A 16,924-nucleotide genomic window follows, 5' to 3' on the forward strand; every position below is an offset into this window, starting at 1 on the left:
TTCTGTGGCCTGCATTGTGCAGGAGGTTAGACTAGATGATCATAATGGCCCCTTCTGACCTTAAAGTCTATGATTCTATGAAATGTCATAGAATGAACATTTTAATCACCAGCAACTACTAAACAATGTTTTATAAAACTACTTGAAATGTCTCTACAAGTACCCGAAGAAGTAAGAAGCCTTGAAGGTTAAGTACTTGCACTGCTTCAAATTAGGTGCATCTGGCTAATATAAACAACCATTTTGCTCCAAGCATTCATGCAGCGTCTGGGCACATCTTACCATGGTGTGTGTGTTTTGGTTTGGTTTTTCCCCCCCTCTCTTTTTGCGCCTCAGTACTCAGAAGTTTATCTGTGTCTTCTGGTAAAGTGACAAAATCTAGTTTTGTGACATAAATCAAGTGGGCTTTCGATTAGTCTGCCTCATACTTTACGCATTTCTACTGATGCAGATACATACTATGTATTCTACATCTTTAAAATTACATTTGATAGTTAGTGACAAAATTACACCGTCAGGTGCTGTACCTGTCTTTGAAAAAGGAACTGTCCTAATCCAAGTGTCCTACATAGCAAAAAGTATCAGGAGATCAAACACTGCATATTACAATGACCATCAAGGAAAGCAATACTAAGGGCTCGTCTACACTACCAGGATAAGTTGACTTAAGTTACGCTACTCCAGCAATGTGAATAATGTAGCTTAGGTTGACTTACTGCAGTGTCTACACCATGCTGCATCGACAGAAGATGCTCTCCCATTGATTTACCTTATTCCTCTCGTTACGGTGGAGTACCGGAGTCGACTAAAGAGCTCTATGTTTGATTTAGTGGGTCTTCACTAGACCCACTAAATCAACCCGCACTCCATCGATCGCAGCAGAACTGATCCCCGATACATGTAGACATGGACTAAGTATTTGCATTGACGCTGCAAGAACTGTTTGTACATGGCTTTCATTGGAGTAGCTATGAATCTCCCCACTTTCTTTCTTCCTCAACTACCACTAGAAAACTTACGCTCCTAAAGTTCCTCCCCAAATGTTCCCAAAGAAGTACAGGACGTGTGCTGAGAAGTTAAATGTGTTCCATTAAGTAGTATGTGTTTTGGGCTTTTGCCCAGCACGTGCTCACTTTCACAGCCCTTTCCCTCATGTATCCAAACACCTTTGTAAAAAACTTTGGAAAAATGGGTTACAGTGCATAGTCTCCAGAATAACACATTCCAACAGAATAGCTTGGACACTCATTTCAGCTGTCAGTTCAACTTAAGAAAATCAAATTCCTGTGTGAAAATATTTTAAAAACTTATGCCTAAACAAACATCTAAAATTAGTGGGTCTACTTTTGCAGTTTAGTACTTCGTATCTAGTCAGTTTCACCGGCTCCCCTGTGCAGTCAGTTTCATACAGCAAAAAGGGAGGTGAACTTTTAATAAAAAAAATAAACAAAAACAACAAAAAAACAGGAAAATGTGATTGTAAAACTACAAAATACAGTGGGGAGACTCAGGTCAGCTGTAGCAAGAGTATTTAACTAGACTAAATTCCATGTTGCTTGTGTTCCTTTTAACACCTTTGCTGAGTCAGGATAAATTCATTGAGGACAAAATGAATTTAGACATTGGCCAGAAAAGTTAAAAATTGATTCAGCTCCTTTCCTTTTAGCTCTGCAACATGGTAATCCCTCTAGAGTGTGATAGTAACTATTGAGTTCAACTACTGAGATGACCTCAGTCTATTTTAGGGTTGCTCACAGCTAGCCATGCAAAACTGGATTCTCCAGAGCACTTAGTAATCAACATTGCTTCCTCAACATTAAAAAGGATGAGTTTGCTAACTGTACTGTTTTGTGCTAAACAACTCTTTCATGGTCACCTGCTTATTCCCAGAAGAGGCTGCAGCAGAATCAAGCTCTCTCAATGTGAGACAAATGCCCTAGGTGATTGTATCTAGCTTCTCCTTTACAATCAGCTAAAATACTGCACTATCACCAGACACACTAAATATTCTCCTTTCCTACTGCAGATGTAGATTTTGGCAGAAATATTTCTTAAGTTAGAATCTGCTTTTGTCTGCCTCAACATTTTACTCCATGTCCAGTAATTCTGTACAGTTTGTCAGGTTTGCCTGCAGAAGTGGCTGTTGCTTGGCAGGCTGAAAAGCCAGAGTTTCTATACTGCAAAGAGCACAAAAATATCCATATGTGGGAGGGGAGGAGAAACCCACAACTTAGGAGAATTTGGACTCTTTTTTCCTCCCAAAAGACTTCAGGTGGTGTGGGGTGTCATGTTCCTTTTCTCTTCAATTTTCAAAATATTTCCTCTCATCCTCTTGGGAATACTTCACTCCACCTCAAGAAACTGCAACAAGAAGCCCTTCCTGCAGACAAAATCAACAAAGACATGGAGGACTGAAGACAACGCAAAAAATATAGAGAAAGGAGGCCAAGACCTCTCTTGGCCACACACACACACGATAGCACTTAAAAGAAAGAGAATTCAGTTCTCCTAAGCTCCTGTGTTTTCCCCTTTCCCCCTATTACTCTCAGTCAGGGGTGGCCAACCTGTGGCTCCGGAGCCACATGGGGCTCTTCAGAAGTTAATATGCAGCTCCTTGTATAAGCACAGACTCCAGGGCTGGAGCTAAAGGCGCCAACTTTCCAGTGTGCCGGGTGGTGCTCACTGCTCAAACCCTGGCTCTGCCACAGGCCCTACCCCACTCCACCCCTTCCAGCCCCTCCCCTGAACTTGGCATGCCCTCGGTCCTCCCCCGCCCTAACCCCAGAGCCTCCTGCACGGCACAAAAAAGCTGATCAGGAGGTGCAGGGATGGAGGAGGAGGCACGGATCAGCGAGGCAGCCAGTGGACAAGAGGCACTGGGAGTGGGGCGGGGGAGGGCATGCGAGGCTGCTGACATTATTGTGGTTCTTTGGCAATGTACATTGGTAAATTCTGGCTCCTTCTCAGGCTCAGGTTGGACATCCCTGCACTCATTGATCTGGTCTGCAGGTTCAGCCCCCTACAGAAACAACAATCAGGCCAGTTGGCTTGTGCCAAGATCTCACTAGCATCCCCACACCTTAAGGGAAATGGATCTCTGTATCACATTCGCCTCACAGGCCTTTTCCTGAATGTGCACAGTATGGAAAACAATGATAGAAAGTTTGAACTGCATGGCTTGTTTGGCTTTTTCTTCTAAACACAGATTGTTTTTCACAGCAGACCTAATGGAAGTTTAAGATATTCATTCCCATCCCCCAAGTGTCTGGGATGATAAAATGGATTTAAAGATTACATTCATAGAAATCTTGTTAAAGTAAACATTTTGATAAAAGAAGAATGCAATATGGCCTCACATTTTAAGAAATAGATCTAAGGTGTCTATTTCACTAACATTCTGTGCCCGAAGCTGAGAACACACTCCTAAATGTGAACTGCTCCATACCCCCTACATTTCTCAGTCTGGAACAACTAACTACTTGGCAACCAAACACTGCTATTATCAATGTAGCACATTTCATGGCAAGGGAATAAAGAGAAAAAACAATTACATTTTGATGTGATAGCTGCTATTAGAATAATTGTCTTCATAAAATTGGGAGATTGCATTGCTTTGTACAAGAAATGTGAAACGCCTTTAAAAATCACCAGACCAGAAAAGTGATTTTTATCCACAGTACTGTCATTTTTGGTTAGGTGATTTTTGTTGTTTTTTCCCTTTGTTTGATTAGTTTATTTAATCAAGCCCCAAAACCACTTCCAAAACTGCAATTTTTTGGAATACAAATCCTATAAAGAAAATGGTAATGTGTTTTATATACATTATCTATAGTTAAATAAAAAAATCCTTCAACATTTAAATCTACACAGAGTAAAACTGCCAACTTCAGTGGAGCCAAGATTTCACTCAAGGTGTGTAAACTACTTAGATCCAGTGAGGATATACCAATGCCAGGGCCATGTAAGTGAGGCTTACGCATGCCTTGTACATTTAGCTTTTCTTTTTTATTATTTTTTTTTTTTTTTAAAAGATGAACACCACGCTCTTGCTAGTAAGTTACCTGAAAGTATTTGCTGGCCTGATCACAACCAATTTGCAGGTATTTTAAATCCACTTTCTGCAGGTAACTTGGTAGTAGATTTCCGGGTGTGCCATCAATGACCTGAACAGGCATAACTGCTTTATCTAAGTGAGATTAAAAATAAAAACACCAATTAGTCACATATTACTAACTTGTATAGTAAAGACATAATTAAATCTCGTTGCAACTTCGGTTTGAATATGAAACCTCTTCAATTGAGCCGGAATTCAGTTGCTTCATTTGGCATATTTATAATCTTCTACGGCAGATGAGCTCAAATACCTTACCGATGTTAGCAGGATGCGAAGCATACCAAAGAGAGCTTGCCTGATGCTAGGTATCAAGTTAAGCCTCTTTAATTCACAAGCTTTCCAGTATTTGTTTTAAGAATTCATTTTATATTAAGTTTTTCTAACAAAATAATGCTCACACATAATACTTAAAACAGAATAATGAGTATCATCTTCCCATAAAATCCACATAAAATAGTAAGTATCAGACTTTGACCTGGAAAGCCAGAATAGATATTTTTATGTCCTTACCAGCAGTTTATTGCCATACAAAAAAGCTACAACAATTTCTGTTGGTAAAAAAAAAAAGTCATATGAAGTGTAGTATGAATTTGGCATAAAAACAACTTTAACGAGATTACAGAACTTTGTGCACAAGTTCTCATACAACTTAGACATAACAATAATCATAGAATATTAGGGTTGGAAGGGGCGTCAAGAGGTCATCTAGTCCAACTTCCTGCTCAAAGCAGGACCAATTCCCAATTAAAATCATACTAGCCAGGGCTTTGTCAAGCTGACCTTAAAAACCTTTAAGAAAGGAGATTCCACCACCTCCCTAGGTAATACATATAGTGATTTAATAAAAACTAGACTCAACAGATTTTTCGAGATATCAGATGATAAAATAAAACAAAATTAACTAAAACTTATTTCTTCATACTTAGTCTTTTTGGAAGATGTCCACTATAATAGAACTTCCAGTCCTATTATAGTCTTGTCCTTCCACTGGTTTCAGGCAAACTAACCAAAATACTTGATATTTTCTAACTCTCAGAAACCACAATAACACAAAATCTTTCATTCACAAGATCATGCTCAATATTATACTCTTCAATAAACAGAGTTTCATTCAATGATATATAGCAGGGGTGGACAAACTATGGCCCGCAAGCCAGATCTGGCCCACGGGATTGCCACCCCTGTGGCACCACGGGCCCTGTGCCGCTCCTGGAAGTGGCCAGGACCATGTCCTTGCGGCCCCGGGGGGGGGGGGGGGAGAAGAGGGCTCCACGGGGAACCACGGCCAATTGGAGCTTTGTGGGAGGTACCCACAGGCAAGGGTCAGTGCACAGAGCCCTCTGCCCCGCCCCCCAGGGATGTGGTGCCAGCTGCTTCCAGGAGCGGCACGGGGCTAGGGCAGGCAGGGAGTCTGCCCTGGCACCAATGCGCACCGCTGTTGCTCCGGAACTGCTCCAAGTAAGCGGCACCAGGCCCAAGCCCACACCATGAACTCCTCCTGCACCCCAACTCCCTGGCTGAGCCCCCTTCCGCACCCCGATCCTCTTCCCTGAGCCCCCTGACTCCGCTCTGCCTCAACCCCTTGCCCTGAGCCCCTTCCTGCACACTACACCCCCTCCTGCACCCCAACCCCCTGCCTCAGCCCTACATTCATAGCCCAGCATGCAATTTCCGCAGGCAGATGTGGCCCTTTTTCATCTCACTACTTAAGAACTCTTAAAACAGTATTTCATTTTACTTTAAGAGAATTAACTGTTTTCACTATTTCAGTCCATTCAAATTGCTTGTTTCCTACCATTTCTTTCAACTCTAGGCTTGTTGAATCATCACATAACACTTATGACCCATTTTCAGTATTGATCATAAATAAGCTTTTGCATTTTCTACAGTAAAAATGAGAAACAATAATGAATTAATCATACTGAAGACTAAAAAGCACACCAGTGCATATGGAGCCAGATGTCTTGTCATCTCACAGTTTTCTAGCAATTCAAGACCCCCAACAAGTAACAACTCCCCCTACTCCTTCCCAAGTTAGTTCCTTCCTTCCTAGCAGTTGAGTCCATCTACTATTCACACCTCCCTCACTGGTCATCCACTCCTGTTCCCCCATCTAAGCTACATTTACACTGCAACCCAGGGTGTAATCTGTAGCTCGTGTGGAGGTGCCCATGTTAACTTTAATCTAACTACCTCGCTAAAAAAAGCGGTGAGAATGTGGCAGCGCAGGCTAGCAATGTGAGTATATGCTCGGGAGGATCAGGCAAGTTTGTGCAACCATGCCCTTGTACTGAGCTCTTGTCACACCAATAAGCCAAGGCAACTGCAGTGGAAGAAGGCTTGACAGTTGTTCCTTAACTTGGTCACTGTACCTGGGACCCCTTCATTTCTTATACCTGTAGTGCAGACCATCTACAATTGGCAGTAAAATATGTTCTGAGTTTTTAGTCCAGTTTTAGAACTTTGGCCCTAAAAGATTCAGTTAACTTCTAGCTACAGTAGAATCGCAGAGTTACAAACACCTCGGGAAAGAAAGTTGTTTGTAACTCTAAATAAAACATTATGGCTGTTCTTTCAAAAGTTTACAACTGAACATTGACTTGACTTAATATAGCTTTGAAACTTTTCTGTGCAGAAGAAAAATGCTGCTTTTAACCATCTTAAATTAAATGAAACAGGCACAGAAATTGTTAACTTACCTTGTCAAAAAAATGTTTAGACTTTCCCTTAATTTTTTTAATAGTTTACATTTAACAAAGTACTGTACTATATTTGTGCTTTTTTTGGTCTCTGCTACTTCCTGATTGCATACTTCCTGTTCCAAATGAGGTGTGTGATTAACCAGCCAGTTTATAACCCTGGTATTCGTAACTCTGAGGTTCTACTGTATCGATATCAAGTCTTTCCTTCAGACAATAATGAGTTAAAAAGCAATACCAGTAAAACCAATTTTTGGGTCCTTCACCTACTGTATCCAGGCAATGAGGTATGCATGAGAAAGCACAGTATATTCTAGTAAGTCTGTCAAATTAGCCCTCACTTGAGAATACTTACTCCTTACTTTGGGGGAATTTTTTTTTGGTTTTTTTTGTTTTGTTTTTTTTTAACACTGTAATGCAAATTTTGAAAAGATACCTTCTATAACCAAGTAACAAAATGAGCTGGAGAAAGTAGCAAGGCTTCATGAAGCTCTTGATACCAAATCTCATCAGTTTACAGAGTATCCCACTAACATACAGAATAAAATGATGAAAATACTTCCTAGGCCAATAGTGCAACTGCCTTTTTCACTACTTTTTTCCCAATAAAGAGGCCTGACAATGTATAGAAGACAATATACAGAAGTCAGTGTCAATAATGTATAGAAGACAGGGTCAATAAATCCTGCACATAATACTCAGAATATCATACACTTTGAACTGCAAAGAAGGTTAGACCCACATTTATGGATCAAATAAACAAGCAGACACTCCTCAGCTGACAACGATCACATAGACTTATTTTATTTATCTTGGGTAGACAAAGAAAGCAACTTTGAAAACAGTGATATTCTAAAACACTACAAGGATTTTACAGTTGAAATATCCTGTTAGTTAGGAGGACCTAAAAAAAACAATGGGTGAGAAGAAGAAGGTGAGTGGAATGGAGTGTGTAGTACAGTCTTCCTCTACCAAATGAGAAAGAGGAAACAGACAGGAAGAGAATCTCAAACCCTCCTCATTCTAGTGCTGAAGGCAGAAGATGTGGGCTTCTGCCTAAATAGTCACTCCTGGAAATCACCAAAAAAGTCCTGATGCCCCTTTTAATGCAGGATTACCAAGCATCAAGCATCTCACGTGACAGTCACACATTTGAAAGTCCTGTCATGCATTCTGACATCTCAGCTGCATTCTCACATTCTGCTGAGCTGCGGGAAGGCAGAAAGCATGGGCCCGCAGTTCTGCCTTATGGCTGCCGGTTGCAGGATCCTGAGACAGATGAGAGTGTGGATAGCAACAGAAGTGTTTATAACCAGTAAAAGACACTCTCCTATAGAATCTGGAATTGAAACCAGGATTCCAGAGAGTCTCAATATTCCTTTTTTGACTAGCAAATAGCTGTGAAACTTATTGGCAAAATATGTCTCATCCCCTTTTGGTAGCTTCTGGCCCACACCGAGGACAACAGCATACTACTGCTAGCACTTAGTCCATTAGCTCGAGTAGTAGAGGTCTGTGCTGTGGATTTGAAGGTCCAAGCCTTGCCGGACGACTCAGGTGGAATTTATTATGGCACCACATGATGAAATTTCTGTATTTTGCAGGATTGTTTTAAATTAGGATGTTACAGTAAAAACTTAAATAAAAAGAATATTATGTTTGCAACATAAAGCAAAGTTTGGAAATGCCAAAATTAAGGTTACTCAGGCAACCTTAATTTGGCCCCTTGTGCTTTATTATACAGCCTTTAATGATATGATTGCATACTCTCTTTTTCCCCACAGGACCCTTGTCTCATTTCATGCACAGAATGGACTGTGCTTTGGGAATAATCTGGGTTCAATTGTTAGAGATCATTGTCTGTAGGACTCTGCTTTATTTGTTGCAGAAGCTGGAAGGTGTGTTGTGAATGAAGCTGGGGACTGTAGGAACATAAGGACAGTCGCATGATCAAGGCAGTTGAATGCTGTCCTGGAGAATTAGATTCTATACCTGCTTCTGCCACAGAGTTCCTATGTGATGTTGAGCAAAACACTTACAAACATTTCATGTGTGTTCCTCATTTTCTGACTACATGAGTTGAGACTCTGGTGTCTGATTTGCAGAAGAACTGAATATACACAGCTGCAACTGAAGTCAATAAGAGCTGTGCTTTGAACATCCACAGTGCTAAAAAGTAGTAAATGCTCTGAAAAATCAGGTCCAAAGCATCTCAAATTGGGTTTCCAGAATTAGTGGATATTTTTTACATTAAAGTATCTGTGCTTCAGTTCCTCATCTATAAAATAGGGATTCCACCACCTCACAGGGGGATTTGTGAAGATTAATATTTGTGAAGCACTCAGATATTATGAAGAACTACAGAAAAGTCCACAAGGAAATTCATAATTCTGTTTTTATAGGGTTTGGATGGTGTGCACTTCATGAAATATGGGGCCACAGACACTGAATGAAAATAAAAAGCACCCATTCAGTGCATAGAACAATGCAAGGATCTTGTAGGAGAAAAAAAATAGTATGAAACCATATAAGTAAAGACTATTATAAGGCATATATGAGAGGAAGGATAATCTAGTGATTAGGGCACTAGCCTAGGACATGGGAAATCTGGCTTCACATCCCTGCTCCACTACAATCTTCCTTTGTGACCTTCAACAAGTCATTTAGCTTCTCTGTGCCTTTGTTTTCCATCTGTACAATTGGCCTAGCCTTAGAGTGGCTGGCAGTCTAGGTACTGTGACAAAGTTCCTCCTCTACCTTGCTGGGTCCTGCACTTATTTGGCAGATTTGCTCACCTCAGTGATCTTCTCCACAGTCTGGGTCAACTTCTCCTCTGTCTGATCAGGAGTTGGGAGGTTTGGGGGGAATCCGAGCCCACCCTCTACTCCAGGTTCCAGCCCAGGGCCCTGTGGATTGCAGCTGTCTATAGTGCCTCCTGTACCTCCTGTAACAGCTGCATGACAGCTACAACTCCCTGGGCTACTTCCCCATAGCCTCCTCCAAACACCTTCTTTATCCTCACCACAGGACCTTTCTCCTGGTGTCTGATAACGCTTGTACTCCTTAGTCCTCCAGCAGTATACCCTCTCAGCTCCTTGCACCTCTTGCTCCCAGCTCCTCTCACACACTTCCTCTTCTCTGACTCCCCCCTCCCTGACTGGTGTGAGGTCCTTTTTAAACCCAGGTGCCCTGATTGGCCTGCCTTGATTGGCTGCAGGTGTTCTAATCAGCCTGTCTGCTTAATTGGTTCTAGCAGGTTCCTGATTACTCTAGTGCAGCCCCTCAGGGAACAGAAAACTATTCATCCAGTGACCAGTATATTTGTCCTCTACCAAACTCCTGTACCCCACTGGTCTGGGTCTGTCACAGTACCTACAGCATAATGCAAGAAACCTACAAAAGTCAGCCCTACTCTATGTTTGCTTAAAAAAAGGAGATGACGCTGATGCATACCACAAAGGGTTCAAATTAGGTTGCACAGGCAATATACTTTTCATAAAGTAAAAACCAAAAGACAATAATCTAACTCTTCCTCATGGCAAGAGTCCCACAGCAAAAAATCCCTCCCCTCCCCATTACATTACATCTACATTATCCACTAGTTGTACTGTACTAAGAATTAAGAAAACATCCTTTTGTGAAAAGAAAAGTTACAAGGTAAGTATGCACCTTTATTGCTAAATCCGACTCATGCTGAGAGTCCGGTTAAACAAATAAGTTTAGCACTTAAGGTTTTTACACAATAAAAAATGTTCTTTTTTGAAGAGATGTGTATTTAAAAACCAATAGATGTGACATTTAACTATCAAAAACCTCAGAGGTCACAACTCTACAAGGCAGCATTAAAAACCAAACATTCAGAGTAACTGCTGTGTTAACTATTATATTAAATTACTAGGAGTAGCTAAATGCTACTAGGAGTAGCAAAAATGTGGTAGCAAATATTAAAGCTTGAAGCCTAAGCAGGAAAGTAGACAATCATATCAAATCAGACCAAACCAGGGGACGGAAGGCGGGGGGTGCGGAGGAAATGAGTGGAAATACATCAGAACAAATCAAACAGATTTCGAAACATGGCTCATACCCCCACTTACAGGTTTATGTTTAAAGGGATCTCATTAAATACCTGCGAAGAAAGTAGAGGTTCCTTGTTACAATTCAGACAACAAAATAGCCAGAGATAAGTAAGCTACATTTTATCTGATAAGAAAGATTGCCAGTGAGCACAGTTTCCTAATGGAGTCCATCTTCCTATTTCACAAAGATGCAATAATTCTAACAACTTTGGAATTTTATTTTAATCATCAGTAATGTACTTCATTTTTTAAATATCATGATGTGTTCGTGTATCGTACATAATGAGAGTTGTCAAAGGGTTATCATTAAACACTGTCTGTTACAGTACTAGCAGAATCTATGCCCTTTTGCACACTAGTAGCTCCTACTACTGGAACTTGCATTTAATATTTCCTGCTTGGAAGATAATCTAAACAAGGGGAAAAAGGTTCTTGACTGAGAAGTTCTTAAGTTTATCTGAAGTTATGCTGCCAATGGGGCTATCATTTGCCAACATCTTTTTAGAGACAAGCTATGTCAACGTAAGAACCTGTGCAAATTACAGACACAGTATAAGTTATCCTCCTATGCATTTTAGTGCAGACAAGAAACAGATGCATGCAAACTTCCTCATTACTTCAGGACCTGTACATTATAACTAGGCTTGGAAGGATCAGATTTTTGTCAGTAAACGCTGATTTCTCTGTGCACACAAACCAATGAAAAATATTTCCATTGTCAATAATCAACGTTTACAGATAGGTAAAGTAAGAAAACTGCTGCTGGGAAACTTAAGAGTTCAAACAAGGATATTTAGTTTTTATATTTTGATTTGTGATGTTGAAAATGTGTTTTAGTCGTTATAAAGCTAACTTTGTGAATCTCAACACCTACTATCATTAAATAATTATTGTGCATGAGTTCGACAACTGAGCTTTACAAGACAAGTTAGCAGTGGTGAAGGAACAAACATATACACACTCTAAAGGAGGGAAATAATAAGATATACAGCGACTAATATTACAAGTCATTTTTCTGAAAAGAAAAATTTGTTACCAAATCAATTCCTCCCTCTTACAACTCTGTTGCACCCTCCTTCATCCTGCTCCTCAGCTGAGGAACCATACACACATCCATTTCTTGTCTGAACTAATATGATTTGAAGAAAACAGCATTTAAACCTATCAAGCCAGTAATATGCTGCAGACAAACGCACTGCATGGAGTGTGGAGGACCCGAGCTGATTACATTACCACAACATCAGCCTGGAGCTGCCATTTTTAGAATCTCTAAAGGACAAAAGAGAGAAATTACAATTTTTACTCAACATTTACCATAAGTAACTTTAAAACTATGTTTATGGTCAAGCATTTAGGTATCCTACCTATGGTCATAACCATCTCTTTTAGTTCACTGAGGTAGGTCTCAAAAAGCAAAAAAGCCTTTTTGTTACTAATTCCTTTACGATGATGTAAATAAACTAAGGGTTTGGCTACACTTGCAGATGTAGAGCACTTTGAGTTAAACTAGCCTTCGGAGAGCGCAGTAGGGAAGGTGCTGCAGTCTGTCCACACTGACAGCTGCAACACACTAGCATGGCCACATTTGCGGCACTTGCAGTGACATTGGGAGTGGTGCATTATGTGCAGCTATCCCAGCATTCAATTGGGAGCAAGGTGCTTTTCAAATGCAGGGAGTAGGATGGAATGTGACAGGGAGTGTGTTGTGTGTATATGGGGGGGAGAGACAGTGGATTTTTGGGGTGCTGTGTGTCAGCATGCTGTCTTGTAAGTTCAGATCCCCCTTTTCCTCACCTCTCTCTCACACACTGACAGCAAGCAACATTCCTAAGTAATGTTTGCTTTGTCACGGAGCAGATACGCATGATGGCTGTCAGAAACTGAGCTTTGAAAGGGCATATCCACATTCCTACAGCTGAGTTAAAAAAAATTACAGGAGTGGCCACTTGACTTAAGGGGACTGACCTCCAGAAATGTCCCATAATCAGAGCACAGTAATGCAACACCTTGTTCACAATGACGTTGCGGCATCTCAGCCAAGACATATCAGACCGTATTCCTCTCCACTAGATGGAGTACCAGGAGCGCTTTAGCCATGGAGTCAAAGCATTCTACGTGCCTTGCCAGTGTGGAAGTGAGTTAGAGCACACTGGGCGGCTTTAGTGTGATCTAACTTGCAAATGTAGCCAAGCCCTAAGGTTAACTAACCATTCTTAAATTCTGACTTTAATCAAATGTAGGGACCTCAGGGCTTTTAACTACTGCACATTCCTAAATGACTGAATATAAGGGAACACAGGACCTTTCTAACTGGACTACATTATATTTTTCTCCCCTATTTAGTACTACACAGTGGACTGTTTTTTCTCCTCTCCTATGTCTGCAGCAGTAGGGTCTACTCCACTAATGCCTTTCAATAAAAAAAAAAAGATTTAGATGTGCCACACAAATAAACATGAATGCTAGATATAAAAACTAAAATAAGACAGCAAAGATGAGTATTTTAAATATACCTTAGGATCCTTACTGTCTCTATAAAGTGGGGTAGGGAGAATCATCCCCTTTAAAATTGACACAGAAATTCCTTAGAATTGTTTTCCATTTGTCCAGGTTACACGACAGAAGAGATGTTAAAAGGGAGGGAATGAGGGAGGGAGAGTAGGCCTATGAAGAGCCATTTTAGTATCACAAAACAAAAATATACAGGATAACAGAGACTATTTTCTAAGCTTCATGCATACAACCCAAGATGCAAACTTACTATTACACATGCCTGCTCTTAAATGTTGGATTTACAGAAAATTATGTTCTATGTCACATAATAGCCCCTCTTGGGTTTGTTTGGTTTTTATCATAATGCATAAATCCAGCACAACTGCCAAAAAATATATACCCTCAGCACCCGCCTCCAGTTACAGTAACCAGGCATAGCCACAAGATATAACGACTCCCTTTCATTTTCAAACCAATCCATAGAACATGAAACGCAATCCAAAGCAATTTGTACAGAACCGTGCACGGGTTGGGAAGAAATGGGACCTCACACCCCATCCTCTCAAATGTAAACGGATGCTTCCACAGGCCCCAACTTTCCTTGGCGCTGGTTGGTGCTCCCCTCGGCCCCGCCCCGCCTCCTCTCTGCCCCTATTGGACCCCCCAAATCCCCGCCCAGGCCCCGCCTCTTCCCCCCACCGCCTTGCCGCGCGAAGCGGTTGTTTCCCGAATAAAGCGCGGGGAGGGAGCTGAAGCATGGGTCGGCGGCCCACTTAGGGGGGGAGGAGGAGGAGGAGGCGGCGGCGTAGCAGAGGCGAGCTGGGGCGCGGAGCTGCCGGTGGGTGCAGAGCACCCACCCGTTTTTCCACCCTAACATTTTAACTCTTACGAGGGCTCCCCTCCCCCTCGCTGGAATGATAATCACAACAGGAGACTCACCTGTAATGATCACAGGCCAGGCAGCAGCTCCCCCTTAGCTGAGCCCCTTTCCTAGCGCAACCAAAACAATGCAACGGCCCCACTGGGATGTCCCCAGCCTGGGGAGGACGCAGCCCTCAGCTGACTCTGGGAAAGAGGCGTGAGCAGAGGCGTCCCCCAGACCGGCGGGGCACCCAGAACCCTGCAGGGACCCGCTAGGAAGCGCCTTGGGACCTAAGTACCAACCCGCCGGCTACCGCCGTCTCACTCCGCTCAGCCTCCTACGCTCCCTCTACGTCACTGGTTCTCTCTGGGAAAATGGCGGCCTCCGCGCTCCCCTCCCTCCCCCTACACGGGGCTCCCCGTCCCGCCCTGCAGGGGCAAGGTTTCCAGGGCGAAGCCAAAACGGCCGCCATTTTGCTTGTGGGCTGGAGCGGGGGGTGTCCGTCAACTGCTGCTTCGTGCCATGTCCATATTACAAAGGAGGTTTCCTCGCGGTGTGAAACTGTTCGAGGGCCGGGGCCAGAGCGCGCGCCCAGCGATCGAGAGTTGCCGGAAAGCGGCAGCCTAGGGAACGGCAGGGCGGAGGCGACTGTCTGGGTTGGGTGGAGACTGGGGCGGTCGTGCGCCGGAGTCCACGGGGAGGGGCAGGGGCAGGAGCTCGGGCCCAAAGTGATGCTGCCGAAACATCGAAACTTGTCTTCAGTCTACCCCCGAGTCCGTGCACCAGCCTACGCCCTGACTTGTGAGCCTGGGCCGGCCATACCGACTGACACAGGCTTTGCGAGGCTGCAAGACCGAGCAATCTCCCCCACGCAGAGTGAGACAGGGGATAAGAGACTGAAGCGCATTTGGTGAAGAATGGAGGGTTGCTGGCTGAGGGGATCTCCTCCTCTCGCCCTGCCCTTAGTGGAGACCTGAGGCCAGTAATTTCCCTACAGCCCCCTCCCCCCAGTTTTGTGAACTAGTTACATGCCAAACCTGGTGGCTGAATTGTGCGACTTTGTCCTCACCCATGTTGTAGGGGGGCCAACAGTTGGGGTTCATTTGCCCGGTGTGCATATCCCCAATGACCACACCGGAGTGGAGAAGCAAGTCTCTTTATTTGAAATCAAATAAGGTGCAGGGAGATACAAAATCTCAAATCATGCACAGATTACTATCCTCTTCCCTACCTTATATACCCTACTTGTTTACAGAGATGTTCAAAGGTGCTACAATTGATCATTTACAATTCATTAACTACCGGATCCTTTAATTAACATCATCCTCTTCCCACAATACAGAACCCCCTTTGATTAATCACATTTTATACCATAAACAAAGGAACAAAAGAAAAATAATAAATGAACACATGTACTCATGCTAGCTTCAAAAGAACATATTGATTAGCCCGTGGGGGGGGGGGCAATCCGAGGGCAATCGTAGGCCTGAGAATGTAAACTTTTAACCCCACACCATATTGCCAGTTACTTGGAGCCTTGCCCCCACCCAACACCCACAACTATTTCACATTTGGGAACAATATGTACCTTCAAGTCAGTGGCACTGCTATGGGTACCCGCATGGCCCCACAATATGCCAACATTTTTATGGCTGATTTAGAACAATGCTTCCTTAGTTCTCATTCCCTAATGCCCCTACTCTACTTGTGCTAATTGATGACATCTTCATCATCTGGACCCATGGAAAAGAAGCCCTTGAGGAATTCCACCAGGATTTCAACAATTTCCATCCCACCATCAACCTCAGCCTAGACCAATCCACACAAGCAGTCCATTTCCTTGACACTACTGTGCTAATAAGCGATGGTCACATAAACACCACCTATACCAGAAACCAAATAGATTGGCAAGGTCACTATACTTTGCTGGAATTAGGGGACTGGTATTTCCCAATGCTGATGTTCACAGCCTTCCTTGGGGCTCTCCTATGCTAGGTCTGGTTCGACACCACAGCTGGCAGAACCTGGAGTTAAGTCGTATCTCCTGTGTTGCCCAGAAAATGCTCTAGTTATAGAGGGAAAGCCAGGGGAGGCTCAGTATGACTGGGAAGTGGGATGAGAGGATCAGGTTAAATTGTAGGGTCTCTTGGAGGACTTGAAGAGATTCTGTCTCATAGGAAATGGGCCCAGAGGACAACATATTACTGTCAATTGTCCCTACCCAATCCAGGGCAAACTTCTTCTGTACATGCAGGCAGTTAACTGGCAAAAGTCAAGTCCATGAAGTTGCTAGATGCCCTGGAATCAATAAATGCAAGCAAGGTTCAGCTTACTTAAGGTGTGTCTGGGATCCAGAACCAGATCTGGACTTGCTAGTGGGGTTGATGAGAGTCCTGTAATGCAGGGACACATGCAAATAGTAGAGGAGGCCCATTTGGGGAAGCTGATCCCCCTGTTACTTCCAGCCATGATCCCTGTATTGGGGCGGCACAAGATCATTTACTGGCACAAGGGCCAGGCTGAACCTGTGGGGCACCCAGAAGCAAAGTGGCCACACTCCCAGCAATACGGACAGAGCCCATTGTGGTACCAGTGCTCATTCTCGGTCTGTGAAGCATCTGTAAGTGGCATCAGTTTGGCATGGGCTCTGATCTGGGATTGGGCAGAGTGCATGGTCAGG

The 16,924-nt window shown here is 43.0% G+C and overlaps 1 protein-coding gene across 8 annotated transcripts in view; it reads right to left on the bottom strand.

Moving 5' to 3' along the window:
• POT1 (protection of telomeres 1) overlaps nucleotides 1–14,624 on the bottom strand; it is a 159,405-nt gene extending 144,781 nt beyond the window's left edge. For 3 of the 8 annotated variants that reach the window (XM_030549173.1, XM_030549171.1, XM_030549167.1), the window contains exons 1-2: nucleotides 14,322–14,624; nucleotides 4,062–4,186 (exon numbers count right to left, since the gene is read on the bottom strand). In XM_030549173.1, coding sequence (XP_030405033.1) covers nucleotides 4,062–4,175 — 114 coding nt within the window. In that variant the 5' untranslated portion in view covers nucleotides 4,176–4,186; nucleotides 14,322–14,624. Of the gene's footprint in view, nucleotides 1–2,227; nucleotides 2,381–4,061; nucleotides 4,187–10,907; nucleotides 10,995–12,085; nucleotides 12,159–14,321 lie in introns of those variants that run through there. The other 5 variants (XM_030549168.1, XM_030549170.1, XM_030549169.1 and 2 more) reach the window with 5 other exon arrangements.
• Between the last annotated feature and the right edge of the window lie 2,300 nt (nucleotides 14,625–16,924).

The sequence above is a fragment of the Gopherus evgoodei genome, chromosome 1 (assembly GCF_007399415.2).
Source record: "Gopherus evgoodei ecotype Sinaloan lineage chromosome 1, rGopEvg1_v1.p, whole genome shotgun sequence".
NCBI lineage: Eukaryota > Metazoa > Chordata > Testudines > Testudinidae > Gopherus > Gopherus evgoodei.